The 18,115-nt window shown below is 41.1% G+C and overlaps 1 protein-coding gene across 3 annotated transcripts in view; it reads left to right on the top strand.

The window, feature by feature from the left end:
- ZNF800 (zinc finger protein 800) overlaps nucleotides 1-17,806 on the top strand; it is a 39,519-nt gene extending 21,713 nt beyond the window's left edge. The window contains exons 1-6 of one of the 3 annotated variants that reach the window (XM_018576729.1): nucleotides 1,426-1,515; nucleotides 1,653-1,764; nucleotides 8,133-8,136; nucleotides 8,610-8,705; nucleotides 13,263-13,415; nucleotides 15,921-17,806. In XM_018576729.1, the coding sequence (XP_018432231.1) occupies nucleotides 13,283-13,415; nucleotides 15,921-17,605 (1,818 nt within the window). In that variant the 5' untranslated portion in view covers nucleotides 1,426-1,515; nucleotides 1,653-1,764; nucleotides 8,133-8,136; nucleotides 8,610-8,705; nucleotides 13,263-13,282 and the 3' untranslated portion in view covers nucleotides 17,606-17,806. Of the gene's footprint in view, nucleotides 1-1,417; nucleotides 1,516-1,652; nucleotides 1,765-8,132; nucleotides 8,137-8,609; nucleotides 8,706-13,262; nucleotides 13,416-15,920 lie in introns of those variants that run through there. The other 2 variants (XM_018576727.1, XM_018576728.1) reach the window with 2 other exon arrangements.
- The last annotated feature ends 309 nt before the right edge of the window (nucleotides 17,807-18,115 follow it).

The raw sequence follows: 18,115 nt of genomic DNA, 5'->3' as shown, positions 1-18,115 counted from the left end.
ATCTTCCGTCCCAACTTCCTAGTTGCGGGGGAGGAGATTGACGGCAGAGGAACCTTAGGCACCATCTACCGTCGATCACCCTGTTGGGAGAGGGGCGTGGCCTGCCTTGGGGCTGTGTGTGTCTATGGATGCACACAGCCACTTGCGAGCACGGCTGGGAACAAACGCGCGCGGGTACCTCTGTAGCAGCCGCTTAGCTGATGAAGGCACCCGTACGAGGGGGGAGCTCTGCGAGGACCCACTAGAGAACGAGGGAATTATCATGTTTAATGAAAAACAAAGGATTTCTACAAGTATGGGCATCCTATTTATAACAATAAAAAAAAAAACAAATGAAGCTTTAATTTTCACCATTAATGACTGAAAAAGAAAAAAAATGTTTGTATTTAATGCAAAATCGCCTACGAATTCAGGTCCCACCCCTTTCTGTTTATGATTCCTCTCTTGGCAATGCTGGAAGTGGGTGGGGTAATTCCAGGGTCGTCCCCTTGTTTTTTTTTTGTCAGTGTCCAAATGCTTCTGTAGGCAGCAGAATAACGGAAATGTCTTTTGAATCCTGCCACCCCCAACCCCCCCCCCCGCCCCACAATTTAATTTAGAGAACAGGATTTTTGTTCATTACTATTGCAAGGGGGTTGACAAGCCAACTATGTGATGGTACAAAGTACAAAGAGTACACTTTATGGAGACATCATGGGTTTGTTAGAAGGTCACCAATTTAATGGGAGTGCTCCTGCTGCTCTCCTTCTGTATGCCCCTGCTGTGGTCCGTGACATGAAACGGGCTGCGTAGAAGTTGGAAGACCACGAAAGCCCCCTAAGGAGAACACTAATGGCAAATGCACATTTGTCTAAAATGCAGCATAATTACTGCTCAAGCATTTTCAGTGCAGGCTTTATTTCAGCTGACATGTCAAAGTACTGTTATCAATGGTTCCAATCAGTGTATCCTCCTCCTGCCTAGTAGCACAGCTAAGCACATTGCCATGGCTTCTGTGTACCTGTTCATTACCACAACTTACCTTCTGCCTTCCTGCCCCATCTTTGATTTGCTGAAATCTCCTCACCTCCTTTTCAGAAAGGTCAGACTTTGCATAGGATTCTTTTGAGAGTTCCATGAAGAAAGCAAATAAGTTACCCATTGATAAGTTGTGGTACCGATTCTTGCTTTGTTGTAGTTGCTTAAACAAACTAATTTTTTTTAAAAAGTTTAGGCACGTTTCATCATTTTGAAGATCATAGAAATGAACAAAATGGTGTCTTTATATTTTTATTTTCCGGATCCATTATTTAAATAATAGAAGTAATCTCCGGCAACAATTTAATTGCTACTCAAGTTGCGATGGAGCATCTCTTTGCAATCATTTCATAACATCATATTTCTTGGTTACTGCATAAAATATACTTTTCTCTTGCAGTCTGTCGCAGCAAGTTTATTAATTCTGCCTTTGCCTTAAATTAAACCATGGAAAAAAATAACATTTCTTCTCGGAAGATGCACTATTTGCGCAGAAAGGTATTCCACAAATTTATCCTTGTTTTAACTGCATCCCTGCATGTGACTTGAAAATGCATGTGTATTTGAGTTGTGCACTGTGCTGTGTTAACAAAACTTAAAAGATTGTATCTTAATCCAATGTTTTCATTTTACAGCAGAGCAAGCATGCAATGGACACAGAAGAAACTAGGTTATCTCCTCAAAAAGTGGCAGTGAGGGACAAATATTGCCAGACTGACCATCACCAACATGGCTGCTGTAATCAAGGTACCCTTTTGTAATGTATGCACTCAATGTTTTCATTTATGTATAAAGTAATGTCACCACAATGTGTCTGCCAAATGGAAATCATGTGGTGTAATCTCACATCTCTGTACCTTGTGAGGAAATCAATGATGTAATGTGCACATATACTGCTCCGTATCCGTAATTTTATTCTCTTTGACATCTGTTGCATGGTTATATTATGATTCCTGATATCCCCCACGAGGGTGGCGCTGGACCTGGGCCCTGACAGCTTGTTCTGGGCCTTCACTCCGAGTCGACTCCAGTACTGTTCTTGTTGTGCAGGAAACTTTTTCCTACTGTGGTATGACATTATGCTTATGGGCCACCTCTGTGGGGATAGGGACCTTCCATTTTTGCTACTATGAACTATGTCTATCTTTTAGCAGTTGCTGGGCTACCCTCCTCACAGCGGTCGCATAGCATTGTGATGTTTTCTTTCTAAGTTTGATAGATCTTCTCCATCGCATGCCCTGAAGTCTTTACTCATGTTCTTTCCTCCAGGGGCTTAACTTTAAATCAAAGGGCCTCCTAGCAAAATTTGGTATCGGGCCCTGTGTTTTCTAGTTATGCCCTTGCAGAGCCCACCTGAGAGTGACCCTGCAGAGCCCGCCATAGACTTTCTATGGTGGGCTCTGCATGTTCTCAGGTGGGCTGGTCAAACCCTCTTACCTGTCAGCCCTGATCCGCTGTCTGCTGCCTCCTCCACGGTCTCTGGCAGGCCCCGCCTCCTCTTCCGTCGCCGGGCCCCGCCTCCTCTTCCACAGCTGCTGGCTGTCATTGACTCGGCAGCGTCTGTGAGGAAGAACTGCACAGACCCCTGATAGGTTGTCTGTGATTTAACAGAGACCCGTTTCTCCTCACACCCGCCATTGACAGCCAGCAGCCTGAGATGCTATAGCGACCCAGGTGGCCCGCACAGCATCAGGGGGATGTCCTGGCCGGGCCCCGTAGCAGCCGCCTAGGTCGTTATGGCGATTGTTATGCCACTGCTTTCGTCTGTACCTTGTCCTTATCCTCTCCGTCTCCTCTCCTCCCCTCCCCATATAAAGTTAACTACAGCTCTGATATTAGTTGCACTAACCGTTCCTTTTGTGAACTGCTTCTTACTAAAGTAAATCAGTTCATGTCTGGATGCCATAGGCACCTCCACATTTGGTAATGCTGTTGAGTGTTATAAAAATCTGCACTTGCAGTTATTTGATAATGTTTTTTTCTATGTTCTTTTTATCTTGGTTCTTTTACTTTTTTTTTTTCTCCTTCTTTCCCTCTTCTCCCTCTCAACCCTTTTTTCTACTCCTGGTAGCAGGGATCCCTCTGCTTTTTAGGACGGCTCCGTTGGGTCTTCATTAGATTATCTGATTGGAAATACTGTAACAATGCTGTCCTCCTATAGTATTCTGTCGCACAATCTCCAGGGTCTCAACTCACCCTGCAAGTGTAGAAAAAGTTTTCACTATGCCTCCCGCAACATTAATATTGTAGGTTTGCAGGATACAAGATTTTCTGACACCTCCAAGCCTAAATTCTTACATAAAGTCTTTCACTCGACATTCCGAGAAAAGAAGCAAGGGGTTCTGTTAGCTTTTCACAGCACCACCCCGTTTATTTGTTCCTAAAAAATAGTTGTTTGATATGGAAATCACAATTATCTCTTATGCTCCAAACACAAGACAAACCCGATTTCTTCTCTCACTTCCTGAGGGTGATTGAGAAGCTGCTTTTAAAGCTTTTACCGCTCATCAATTTAGCGATATCAGTGATTGATGGCCCTAGAATTATTGCTCTCACTGCGACGTTCGCGCCGATATGTAACATGTGCGGCGTAATGGGCGCAATTGTCGTTTTTGCGCACCTGACTCATGTTTGTATGCATGGGTGGGGGGTTTTTTTTTAAATTCTTTTTCATGTGTGACTTAAATTTTTTTGCCTATTTTTCTTTATTGTTATCACATAGGGGGCTAAGAAACCCCCTATGTGATGGCAAAGATATGTGACGGGTCCTCCTTATGGAGACATCAGGGCTCTCCAAGACCCCTAATGTCACCTAGGGACCCCAAAGAAGCTTCATCAGCTTCTCTCCAGCTTCTGAAGCTGGAGAGTGACACAAGAATGTGGAAGTGATGTAGTATACATCACTTCCACATTCTGACAGCGGAGAGGGGACCGGAGGGAGATCGTGAACCGATCTCCCTCTGATCCCCTGTCAGAGAGCCACCATACTGGGACCTGGCTCGCACTGGGCACAGTGGAGCCTGGGATCAGCGTGAGGGGGGTGCTCTGAACGGCACCCCATACAAGCGATCCGCCAGCTCTATAGCCTTCGGACCGCTTGTATGTAAACAGGCATCGCTGGCTGTTTTTTACATTTTGGTTGTTTTGCGTGGGCGGGGCTAACAGGATGTCTTTTGACGCTCCCTGTTACATCCAGAAAGCTCCCGGCCGGCCGGGAGGTGGTTAAAGCTAATATTCTCTCAGTCCCCTGGTCTGCCCATTCTCCATGCTTCTCTGTCATCAAGTCTGACTAATTATATCTGGAGACTAAACTATTCTCTACTTACTTTCGTGGACACAGTAAATCTTGTCTGCAATTGTCTAACTCGATATTTCACTGAAAACACTGATTCTGTCTCCTCTCCGATCTCTTTATGGGAGGCCCACAAAGTTACAATGCGGGGTGACCTTATAAAACTCGCTTCTCGCAGGAAAAAGGAACATGACCGCAAAATGCGGGATCTATATACTAAACCGGAGCGCCTAGAGTCGGAGTGGAAAGCTCATCCCTTTGTTTGGCTGCGCAAGCAGATGGCTTCCAAGAGAGTGGAACGAAACCTTCTCCTTAACGATGAGGCCGAAAAACAAATCGGATGGATTACACGTTTTTTTTCTTACGCCAGGGCTAATAAACCTGGCTCTATGCTGGCACATTTACTGAACGCTAACCCTAGAGGGGTACGATCAATCAAACTCCAACTCTCAGATGGTTCCTTGACTGCGAATCCAACTCCTATTGTATCTAGATTTGCAAAAATATTGACCAAACTTTATAGTTCACCTTCTACCTTTGACTCTAGTAAGGCTTATGTATTGTTTGTGGGCTTCCCTGTCTCGACCCTTTCTGGGTCTATGGTGGAGGTGATGGAGGTCCAATCGGTGATCAAAAATCTTAAGACTGCTAAATCCCCAGGCCTAGATGGGTTTTCTGCGCTGTACTATAAAAAATTCTCAGACATATTGGCACCCCATTTGACGAAATTTTTTAACCATTTGAAAACTGGCACGTGATTCCATCCTTCCTCCTTATTGGCCCAGGTAGTTATCTTTCCTAAACCAGGGAAAGACAGTTTAGGTCCTCATAATTGCAGACCCATTTCCCTATTCAATATAGACATCAAATTACCCTCCAAAATATTAGCTGCCAGGATTAATAAATTCTCGAGCAGTTCATCCACAGGGAACAAGTGGGTTTTGTACCTCATTGCCAGGCCTCTGATAACACTCGAAAGATCATCCAAATGTTTCAACGCATGCAACAGACTAACACCCCGGGTATGCTGCTATCCCTTGAAAATACCTTTGATTCTGTTTCCTGGGATTACCTGTATTATGTCCTTGAGAAATGGGGATTACCACCGGCCTTTTTACAGTGGCTTCGTGTCCTATACCATGACCTCTCTGCCAGCATCCATTATCTCCACTACTCCTCACAGCAGTTTTGTATCAATAGAGGCACGAGACAGGTTTGTCCCCTTTCCCCGATCTCATTTGTTCTAGCAATAGAACCTCTGGCTCATCTCTTACGGCCGAATTCTAGCATCCATGGTGTAGAAGTAGGTGAAAATGAATATAAGTTAAATCTGTTTGCAGATAACCTACTTCTCACGGTTACCCAGCCCCATATTACACTGCCTAACTTGCTTTCCGTCTTAAAATTATTTGAACAAATCTCGAGTCTCTCTATCAGAGGAGAAATCTACGGCTTTCAATATATCTTTACCACAGGGGATAGTGGACTCCATACATCGCAACTTCATCTTTGTCTGGCGCACCGCCCATCTAGAATACTTGGGAATCGCCTTAACCACAGATTATAGCTCCCATTTTAAAGCAAACTATATCCCTATGTTCAGGAATCTAAGGGAATTATTGTCTTCCTGATCCCCACATAATCTATCGTGGATAGGGAAAATTAATGCCGTCAAGATGACAGTCCTTCCAAAATCTTTTTAGGACGCTGGCGGTTGCGATTCCGGGCTTTGCACTACTATCCTTTCAAAATCGTATAATGGCTTTTATCTGGGGAGGCACCAGACCGAGGATTTCAAAATACGCCATGTGTGCCCATAGGAGACAGGGTTGATTGGGTCTTACCAACTTCCGTAAATATTTTCAAGCAGCCCAGATAGCTAATTTTTAACAAACCTTTACTTGTCTATACAGGCGCTGTTGTGGGTGGAGTTGGAGACTGTGTACTGTTCCCCCGATCTCGGTTAGGGCGCTTCCGTGGCTTCCGCTGGGCTCACGCCCCAGGACCATCAGCCCTATGATGCGACATACCCTTAAAGTGTGGGATGGTACTAAATCGTATAGCAATGATTTCCCCTCATTTACTTTTACTACCCCTCTTGGGCAATCCACTATCTACACCAGGTTTAGAGTCTCCTGGGGCATTCTCTTGGTGGACGTCGCACAATATTATATGCCTTCATAACATATTAACTGGGGGAACGTAGCTGGGAATCTGTTTCTACATTTCACTCCTAATTGATTCCAAAAAAACCCCAGAGGCTTAGTGGGAGGAGTTGTATGGTCTGTCCTAACTCTTTTTTTCCAGTGTCCTTTACCCGTTACCTAAGCTGAGAAATTTACAGCTAAGTCAAAGTTACTGTTTTTAGGTCCAAAGATTACTTAACCATGTACACTAACTAGCTCGGAGGATGTTTGATTTCATTCCCAGCTGCCAGTGCGTGCTGCATGCCACCTACACTCGCACTTCCCCGCCTTGCCACACACCATGTATCCCGGGCTGCGCTGCCCCTCCTGCGGGCCTGGGGTGGTCATGGCAGATGTTGGCGAAGGAGATCAGCTGATCAACTCTCCATTCAAAGAACCTAGAAGTGACAAGGATTTCATCACCTTCTGGGTCTGAGCTGTTGATCTGTGCTTAAATTGCTTCATTTAGGGTGACATTAAAGAGAACCTGTCACCGCTAATCAGCTATCACAAAGGAGGCTTGCTAGCCCCTTTATGGGATAGCAATAAAGTTGTGTTCAAAATTAAAGCTTAATTGAAATGAATTAAAACACCCCCAACAATTTTTTTTAAAGCCCACACATACGAACATGAACATATAAAAATGACAGTTGAGCCACACATGTTGGGTTGTACACTGGAGTGGAAGCAACACTTCTAGGTCCATTATTTAACTCTAAAAGGATGAGGCTTTTACAGTTCACATGGACAGTTTTTCATACCAAAGATTTTTGCTGTTTCAGGGGTGCATACAGTTTTGAGGCTTGGAATGTTTATCTGGTTACTTGGTGTAACATCATCTTTTAAAGTATACCAAAGAAAAATGGGTATTGTGTTTCTGTGCACTAAAATTTAATTTGAATGCATTTTTTACTGAACAATTTGGGTTGTGACATTGCTATTACCATCGTTTTTGTTTTCTAAGGTCTTTACTTTCAGAAAAAATATAATTTTGGGGGGATTTCAGCAATTTTAGGCCTAAACGTCTGCAAAAACTGCTTTGACAGAAAAAGGGTTAAAGGAAGATGGCAGCTCATAAATAACTGTTCCTGTCCTATTGTCTACTACACATACATTTTGCATTTATATATTTACCAGACATTTTGGAGCATAATTATAAAGCAGCATATTTGACTTTCACTAGACACACACTGGTAATGAATCAGTCCCTATCATTTAACACTTGCAGTGAATGTTTGGCAAGTGTCAGAATCATTTCTCTGTTACAGGGCTAAAGTACAATTTCTGCTAAACCTTAGTGTATTGCGCATTTGTGCCTTTTGCACACCTTAAAAATATGATATTTATGCACTGGATGACCAGGACTAGGAAACAAAAATGTGTATGCTGCCTTTGATATATTTTTGAATGTTTTTTTTTTTTTTCTCTCTCAAAAAAAGGTCACTTGTGGTTGATTTTTCGAGCTATAGTTTTGTTTTCTTCTAACCATCCCATGCTTGCCCAAATAGTAACTGATTGCTGTGTTTCATAGCATACAGCTGGTTTCCTGTTTTCAGTTTCTCGACTTTGTTTTCTGAAGAATCCTCTAGTAAAAGACAGTCACTCAAATGCTTTTGTTTGTGACCCATGTAATATAGAAATGTTGTACTAAAAGTGCACATTTTTAGCTTAAATAGCAGCTGTAAGTATTGGTGCTCAATTGATGAACTTGTAATCCAATCCAAGAAACAATGCAGCTGTGTCAATTGACCTTTATTTGAAGAAAAGATGACCTAAAAAAATTATATGCAGCTGCTTCCTAAAATGGTTTTAATTCAGGTTTAGCTTTTAAGTCACATTTCTTTTTAGGGCCTGTTCACGCCAGGGTCGTGTGTTTTAATAGCATGTTCCCATGCGATTAATGCATGGTACCACGTAACGCACCTATTGTGTGAGATGTGCATCGCCATTCACTTAAATGGCATCCCAAATGCACTTCCCACACGCAATGCGATTGACCGTGGCTTCCATTGTTTCTGAGGAGGTAGTAAGAATTTTTTTAATTTGCTTTACAGTGGATATGCATGGTTATATTAAAAATGTAGGTCAATTCTTTCAAACTTATTTTCTTTCAGAATCGGCAGTGGAGCCTGGAGACCCACCGTTATTGCAGCAACCTGTACAGACTTCAAGGTCTGGCATACTACAAATTATTGAAAGTTTTAGATCAGGTATGTTACTTTAACTTGCATGTTTATCACTCACTGGTGGTTTTCTAGATCATCTTCATGTCAAGCAAGGTTTATTCCCATTTTTTATGCAGCAGTAAAATATGTACTCCCTAGAAATGTACTATGCTTAGTGGTTACCCTAAACCAATTTTACCTTGCACATTTTTTTATAGTTTAGTTGTAAATATAGATTTGCTATTTATCCGCTAGAGGGAACCCTGTATTTGTCACCCTCATTCAGCCTTCCTGCTTAACAACTGATGAGATGAGCAGTGAATTTCATGAAACTTGGTTTCAGAGAGACATTGACAGTTTTGTGAAATTTCTTTGAAATTGGCCCTGCTGCAAGAAAAAATTGTGTTTTTTTTTTCTTTTTTTTTTTTAGCTAGGAGCATAAATTGACTGAAAGATTGACATGCGATTTGTTAAGATCTGATGGGCCCCCATTTGTCTGTATATGCTGCACAGGCAATATAAGCACCAGTCTATATTCCATTGGTGCAGTAGAAACCTTTTGATGGCACAATGGTGATCTTCCTTTTACTAATTAGGTGCTCTAACTGGCTGTACCAGTTTTTATTTTCCTGTCCCTTGTCAATCTGCAGAGAAGGACCCATGCTGTCTGTGGAAGTAGTGGATCCCATTAATGGTGCCCATCCACAGCTGAAGCTTGTAGCTTGAAGCTGTTCATGAGCTTCTTTTCAGGCAGAATCCTATGTTTTTGGTCCAGTAGACTTCAGTGGGAGTGCCTGAAAGATGCGTGATGATTGTGTGCAACAACAGTCTCCTTCTACTAACTAGCTTTCCATTGGCTAAAAAAATAATTTGCAAAGAATAATTAAAAATAAAACTTCAAAATACTGAAAACACGAATACTCAAGTTTTAATGGGCGCTTGAGGGGCGGGCTTCCGATAACTGCAATGAGGGGCAGGCTTCCGATGACTGCAGACGAGCAGTGTGCGCGTGTGCACACCGGCCCGTTCGGCAATTGTTGAACAAGCAGGCCAATAACCCTGTACTACTTGATAAGATTCTCGGCGGCTTTTCAAGTAGTACAGTAGAAACGGTTGCACGCCTTCCATACACTTTGCGATTATCGTACGATTGCGGGATTTCCCGCGATTCTCGTACGATAATCGTACAGTGTATGGACACCTTAACACTTTGTCTACCTTTTTTGTTTTGATGCATTTAGAATGTGTTAGCTGATTTTAAACTGGAAGTTCAGTCGGAATTTAGGCAGGGCTCACACGTAGGCGACTGTGTTTTTCCGTGTTTCTACACACTTTTTTAATGCACATTTTTGTGCGTTTTATGCGCATAAATCAAATATCGCATTTTTGTGATCAGATTGTAGCTCATTGATGTTAATTTTCAAGCATTTCCTATTGATTGTATGGGGCCAAAACGAGCTGTAATATGGCAAAAAAAAAACTTGTACTTTTTCCAGCGACAGGCAGTTTGCTTATTGCTACAAAATGCTCAGATGTGAACAGGGACATAGAGATGTGATTTCTTTTTTTGGGGGGCATATTTTTTAGGGCAAACTGCTACAAAACACTCAGTGTGAACCAGGTCTTAAGTGTGACATATTTAAAGGGGTGTATGTTTATGCAATCTTTTTCTGTTTTGTTTAAAAAAAATCACTGCAAGTTAATAATCTATGACAATAAAAATGTGAAAACATTTTTAAGTTGGTAGATACTTTTTAAACAATTGCTGTCCGGTGCAATTTCTTACTATTTGCGCACACGTGATAACATCTGAATTTTTGGCTAGAAAACGGCTTAAAACCCCCAAACAATATTTTCTGAAAGCCGAGACCCTGTAGAATAAAACAATTCTAGTTGCAATTTTTTTTATGTTGCACGGTATTTGCACAAATGTTTATTTAGGTTAAAATACACTAAAATGACATTTAGTGCACAGAAACAGAATATAATACCCATTTATTTTTTTATTTGAAAGATTTGGTCACTTCGGGTAAATTGATACCAAACATGTCAATCCTTAAAATTGTATGCATCCACATAAAACTACAATACCCCAAATTTCTTATAGGCGACACTTTAAAAGCTTTTACTGCTCATAAGTTTAGTGATTGATGGCCCTAGAATTATTGCTCTTAACTTGAAAAAACCTTCAACCCTCCCAAGCATTTCACCCAGCTATTTACTGTAAAGGAGGGTTCCCTGAATAAGTGGGTTGTCCCAGTCGTGGACCCAGCCATTTCCTGTCTTAAGACCTGATACGGTTCCTGTTGAGGGCATTCCATTATTCAAAGACCCTGTGGATAAAATTTTGGAAGGAAATACTTTTTTTGGCTGTGTTCTCCCTTGCTTTCTACTGCAGTCTACTTGCTATTGCAACCATAGCTGTCTGTCAGACGTAAACTGTCTGATCAAAGACCATGGCTTGGTACCCTTAATCTGCCCTCCTGCACCCCCTGTCCTGCTACTGGAGTAGCAGGCCTGTGGGCTTGCGTTGTTGTGTCGATGGGCTAGCAGATACACTTCCCCAGGTATCTGGGATGGGTCTCCTTTTGATGCATATGAGGAGGATCCTTCAGCTCGCATGTTGGCCTGAAGAGCTTCCATGCTATAAATGCCTGTTGCAGGGGAATGCCTTTTTGGTAAATCCATGCATAACTATTTAAAGTAAGTGACGGGGGAATAGTACTCGCCTTCCCCCCCCAAAAAGGCAAAAGCTCTAACAGGTAAATCTTCTACTCGGAAGAAAAAAAGTTTCTTTTCAGGTCTCTGGGCCCAAGTCCAAGCCTGGAAATCTGTAAGACTTGGACCCCCAAGCCTGCCAAGTCTGGAAACCAGATGTTCTCTCAATGAGGGTGCACCCAACTTGTCAAAGTGTGGTGTTCAAGTAGGTACCAAGGTTTCTATTCAATCTTGTACACTGTCCTCAAGCCCAAAGGGCCAAGAGATTCGCCCCATACTAGACCTAAAGATTCTCAAAAGATTCCTTCAGGTTCAAACATTCTCTATCAATGCTACCAGCATTTTGCTGTGGGCAAACAACATTTCCTATTTGTTGCTTTTCCCTTTGATCGGCCTCTGCACCTTGGGTCTTCACCATAGTACTTTATCCTGTTTTCACTCAGGGTATTCCCGTTGTGGGATAATTGGACAATCTCCTGCTGAGGGAACAGTCTGCTAAGACAGCCAATCAGTTGAAGTCTGACTGACCGTGCAGGCCCTGCAGAGATTTGTTTGGATCCCAAATCTCCCTGTTGGTACAGTGGGCTCGGTTGTCAGATGAAGCTCAGCTCTTGATCAGTATTCTGGAACTCAGGGCAACTCAGTTGTTTCCACCCCTGGACCTCTTGACTGCAAGATCATCCAACTAAAATTTAGTGAGTCCAGCCTTGGATATCCAAGGTGTGGAAAATTGGAAAGCGGACTTACTATGTTGTCAATATTTAGATTCCCGAAAATGGTCTCTTCATCCTCTGTTGCAGGTGGGGGACCCTGGGTGTGTTTTGAGCTTTCTATCACAGGTGGGTGACGTAAGTGTGGACCTCCTGGCTTCCAGGTTCGAAAAGAAACTGGCAGATTTGTTGCCAGGATCAGGGAGCCTTGGGCTGTTACAGTAGATGCTCTGATGACGCTTTTTCTTCACTGAAGCTCCCTTCTTGTCTACTCCACTGGATCGTGATGGAAGGCATTGTGGTGTTTCTCGTGGGCAGGAAATGGCCAGGAGGATGTGGTAGACACATGGTCAAGCTTCTGGGGGACTCTCTGTAGACCGACGCTTGGGACAGAACGGGCCTACCATCTTGCTTCTCTGTTGCGTGCTTTAATGGCCTCGCTGTTGAGGACTAGGTCCTGAGGGAAAGAAGCCTATTGGATTTTGTCATTTGTAGACTTTTAAAGGCTAGGAAATTGACTCTCAGTGTGAAGGCCTTTGTGCATAGTGTTACTTACACTGTTCCCCCTGTACGTTCCCCTGTGACATATACACATAGGCAAATTTATGTATCTTCGTGGATTTATCAGCATGCTCTGTGTTGGTATGACAGCCTATAGTCACCTATAGGATAACAGCAAGTTGGATTGCACAAACAATGCAGAATATCTCAGCCTTTAAATTAAAACTCCTCTTCTTAGAACATTCATTGCAACACACTGTAGCACGAGCTATGTTTGAGCACTGTAGCTTGTGTTCGCTGTAAAGAAAATGTAAGTTCCTATGCATGTGCTAATAGATATCTGAATGATAGAGGCAAGATATGTCTTTTAAAATGAATGTATTCACCTTTGTGCATGAAGCCTTATTTTATAACATGAACTAGTTGTGTTATATGTAGGATATCAGCAGATGTGCAAGCTAAATAGATAAAGGAAATGTTAATCTTTACCAAACCTTTTACTGCTATAGCTAACCTAATGAGATCAGTTGCTTTGTTTCAACAAAAAGGCTGTATGCAAGTTTTAGTGACATTCATTTGAACTAATTGACTGGATACATACTGTATGGGCATTTCTACACATAATATAATTTTTGGCATTTTGTTCTAAACCATTTCCATCTTCTCTCTCTAGGCACTAAACAACTTAGACTGATGTTGTTAAGGGAGGTGGATACTATATTTGAATGCAAGTCATGTCGCAGCCTATTTAGAGGACTACCGAATCTGATCACCCACAAGCAGTTTTACTGTATATCCAAACATTTTGAACATTTTGTGGATGAAGGTGAGCTTTAAGTAACTACTTCGGGTATGCAGGGAGGAAAAATCCATAGGATGTGCATGTCTAGAAGTTGCCGGTCTCCTGCACACAAATCAACTGAAATTCAGGACAAGAAACTGAACACACTCAAAATTAAATAATAGGTTGCGCTTGCGGGCACACACACTAAGAAAAAGGCAGAAAGGGAGGCTGAATGCACAGAAAGTGAAGTTGTTGATTTTGTGCGCAAACAAAAAATTAAGTGTAGGTGGATACATCAGGGAGATCATTACCTCAGCACACACCATCTATAGCGTCTGTGGGATTTGCACTCCATTTTAACACCTCAATATCCATGCCAAGAGTGAGGTGTGCAATCCAGCACACACACCAGTATCCATTCTTCCAATGATTGTAACGTGTGGCCGGTTTTCTTTAATCCCTGCACAATTGCTTAGCATTGATATTGTAAATCAAGTCATTAAGCCTTTTATTTTGCACTACCTTTTCAAGAAACAGACTTTTATTTGCCAATCATATTTGTCACATTTAAACCCACTAATTTTTCTCAATATACCTGTATGGGTGTACATGAACTGCATTGAAGATTAGACCAAGATTCTTCATATTAAAAATCGAACTAGTTTATATTACATTATGTAAAATATTTTAAAAAATCATTCATACCTATTTAAAAGTTTTATAAACAACTTTATAAATTTAAGTAAAGATAGTATAACTAAATAAAGTATTTAGTAAAACAAAGCTGACTTTGTTTTGTAGAATAATAGTCTGCTGTTTATATTCTTCCTTATATTTAATCTTCCTTATACCTGAAGAGACTTTGTCATCAGTTCACCATTCTCAATTTAAAACCACCTTTCAAAAAATAAAAACCCAGTGGTGATTAAGTACCATCAAAAGAAAGCTCTATCTGTCCCAAAAAATTGTATAAAATAAATTTCGGTACAGTGTTGCATGACTGAATAAATGTCAAAGCAACACAGAACTGAATACCTAAAAATGGCCTGCACTGGAAGGGTCTTCAAGTGGTTGAACATTAATGTTATCCATGTGCAGAATTGTAACACTGCAGTAGCTTGAAATCTGGCTTACTGACAGTGAGCTAAACACATAAAAATGAGAATTCACACTGTTTCTTTTTGTTCTCTGCAAAGACTTTAAAAATGTATACAATATGAAGCTTTTGCCTCACACACTGGCTTGGTCAGTAGTAATTGTCATATGATTTCATAGCTCAGAACAAGAGAAAGTTAAGCTGGCCATACACTGTAATATCTTCTTTGTTTTATTTCTCTATCAACATTTACGAGCATTGATCAAGGAATCTCCTGTTTTCTTCAATGTATTCTGACAGTGGCCGCTGTCCTCATTGGTTGCCTGCTGTGTTCATTCGAAGATTTTCTGACCAGCTTCTTCGATCAACTGATCGAGGGATGCCTGCCGAAAGAGTGCCGACAGCGGCACCCATGTGTGAAATCCGCAATGTTTATGGCCACCTTTTAGTTTCTCTTTTGTTTATTGGAGGACACAGCTGTGCTTTAGATAATCACCTACTGTCTTTATTGCCACTTGCACAAGTAGGATGCTAAGTGCACTAAGACATTCTACCAAGGATGCGGCAGTAACCAAGGAGGACATGCCACCCAATCTTTACCCTCCAGGGTGGGCATACCCAAATTGGGACTTGCAGTTGTCCATCATGGATGGCTAGCTGTCACTGGCGGGCAAGGCTGTTCAGCTACAAATGCTTTCAAAAAAGGCCTACACTCTGTATGCCATTGCCCCCTTATTAACGGTCAGGGTATTTCTTTCCCTGCCAGAAATGTGTAGGATATTGGGGGAGCCCTCTCTCAGGATGGGCTCCCCTTTACTCATTGGCTCTGTCCCCCTCTGAATAGAATGGCAAGCCTGTCCCCTCCCCTCTGTTTCCCTCGACTCCTTTCTCTTCCTTCCCTTCTCCAAGCTTGTACTGGAAAATAAGTATAGGGAAGCTAAGCTACGAGAGTTGGAACCAGCTGTTCGGAGACCTGATAAAGGGAATTTATCAAAACTGGAGCAGATGTGCATGGCAACCAATCAGCTTCTCTCTTTCATTTTCAAATCTTAACTGACAAAACTGAAGAGAGAAGCTGATTGGTTGCCATGCACATCTGCTCCAGTTTTGATAAATTTCCCTCAATGTGTTTGGACATGTAAATAACTACTTTGCAGGGCAATGTATATTTGTTTGATCTGGATTATTATCAGAGTGTGGCTCTGATTCTGCTACTGGGTTTGGATGATCCACTTCATGAATCCTTTGTTCTACTACTATACAACAGAAAAGTGTAGATTTGTATAAATGCACAAATTGGTTATTAGCAGGTGAATCTGCATACTGCAGGTTTTCAAATTTCGCTCTGCTCACAAGTTATGAAATAGCTTGGCCAATAAGTTTGGTGTAAAGAATGCTATAACCTATCACATTACTCAGCAATATTGGGATATGTTTTTGTTTTTCTCTAGATCCACCCAATGAAAATAAACAAAGTCAAGTTGTAAAAGACTTACTGGACACAGTATATCCAAGAGCTAATCAATCAGAATATGTTGTACAATTAGAACCTATCCAAACAAACCAAAATGCAGTTTTCCAGACTTTTAAGCCCATTAGTGAAGTAAATCTTGATGGAAAGATTACATCAGACTCCGCTGACATTCAGGAGGAAGACACAGCTTCAGTTCCTTCTTCTGCCTTACCTGCAGAAAGTGAAACTGTAGTACCAACTTCATGTGAGAGTGTTAAAGGGGATACAACTTCCAGTTTTCCAAATGCAGAAGATTCTGATGTACCACACAATGCTGACAGAACTGTTAAAAGAGCTAATAACAGCAATCCTTTTTCATGTCGGCTTTGCAAGAAGGATTTTAACTGTAGACGTAGTGTACGTAGACATATTAAGAAACTGCACAAGAAAAAACTAGAGGAGATAAAGAAATTCATTGAGATCCGGCGAAATACACCCTTATCATCCACAAAAGGTCATGGTAAATTGATCTATAAAGCAGCAAGCAAAAGTTGTGACATATGCCACAAATCATTTGCTACTAAAGCAAATACAAGGAGACACATTGATGAAGTTCACAGAGGGATGAGAAGAGACTATGCCACTCAGGAAATCAATACCAAACCTGGTAAAACTGTGATTCCTGAGACTGTAACGCCTAAAAAATCACTTAAGACTATTTCTCGCACACAAAAACTTCCAGCAAAGTCTGAGGTTAATGTCTCTTCCTGCACTTGCCCATTTTGTAACAGGCGATACACCTCTCAGTTCCTGCTTAAGAAACATGTAAAGATAGTACATAAAACAGCATCCTCTGTGACCAATGTCAAGTCAGATAAAGGATACAATCATATCAGTACTTCAGACAGTAAAATAAAAACGGAAAACTCAAATACGATGGACTCTTCATCAAATACTGTAAAAAGTTCACCAAAGAGTGAATCAAAAGGTCTAAACCATGCACAAGAGAAGAAGAGTACAGCTACGCTGAAGGGTAAGGCAAAGTCTGATGGTGATTCTCCTAAACCTGGAAGTTCACCAAGTGATGACAAGAAGAAGTACAAAAAGCCGAAACTGTCAGCTGGTTTTGACTTCAAGCAACTTTACTGTAAACTTTGCAAACGCCAGTTCACATCTAAGCAAAATCTTATAAAACATATAGAGTTGCACACAGATGGCAACTGTATTTTCGTTAAGTTTTACAGATGTCCTCTTTGCTCTTATGAGACCCGACGGAAACGGGATGTGATTCGTCACATAACAGTGGTACATAAAAAGTCCCAGAGGGCACTCATTAAAATAACTGCAAATTTAGAGAGCAGAGCCATAAAAAAGCCAATTGAATCAATTCTGGAAAAGGTTTCGAAAAGGGGACCTCAAAAAGACAAAGTTAAAAAAACTGGTTCAAAACAGGATGTCGCATCCTCAGCATCCACCAAAAAATCTGAGGGAGCAGATGCTGGCATTGAAGTTAAGTTGACCAAAACCTTTTCACTGTTAAAATGTAAAATGTGTGGTAAAGCATTTGCAAAAAAGAAGGATTTGGACCAGCATAAAAAGAATCACAAAGCCAACTCAAATAATTCACCTGTGGACATAAAAATTAAAGGACGAAGTACCAGGTCTAAAATACCTGCAAGCTGAAAAGAAATCCATGTTTGAATGTGAATGGTAGATATTTTATTCAAGAAATTATTTTTATAGTATATTTTTAGAAATGTTAAGCTGGCCAGGACAACATAGATAGCAACCTCCCAAATGGTCATTGGGATGGTTTCATGGTTCCATATATTTTGCTCTTCTAGCCTACTTATTAATTTTAATCTTCTGTATTCTTCAAAAGCAAACTGCTAAACATGCAGACTGGTTGACTGTTTAAAAAAATTAAATTTAAAAAAAAAAGTGTCCATCCCCTTTTTAGTAGAATTATTCTATAGATCTATAACTATCATTAAAGAATGTTATTTGTGAATATTGAGCTATACATTTGCTTGAGGGTGAACAACAATGAATGTCCTCTTGCATCAATAGATGAACTTTGTGTGCTAGATTTTCCTAAAAGATTATTTTTTAAAAAGCTCAAATTAAGGAATCTTTTAATGCTTGGACAATGGGAACATCATGAGCAGTGCTTGATTTTTAGATTAACAGTTA

This window comes from Nanorana parkeri, unplaced genomic scaffold (assembly GCF_000935625.1).
Source record: "Nanorana parkeri isolate BGI_ZX_2015 unplaced genomic scaffold, ASM93562v1 scaffold75, whole genome shotgun sequence".
In the NCBI taxonomy this organism is placed as follows: domain Eukaryota; kingdom Metazoa; phylum Chordata; class Amphibia; order Anura; family Dicroglossidae; genus Nanorana; species Nanorana parkeri.
The sequence above is the reverse complement of the archived record's forward strand: the minus strand, read 5'-3'. Positions and strand labels throughout refer to the sequence as shown.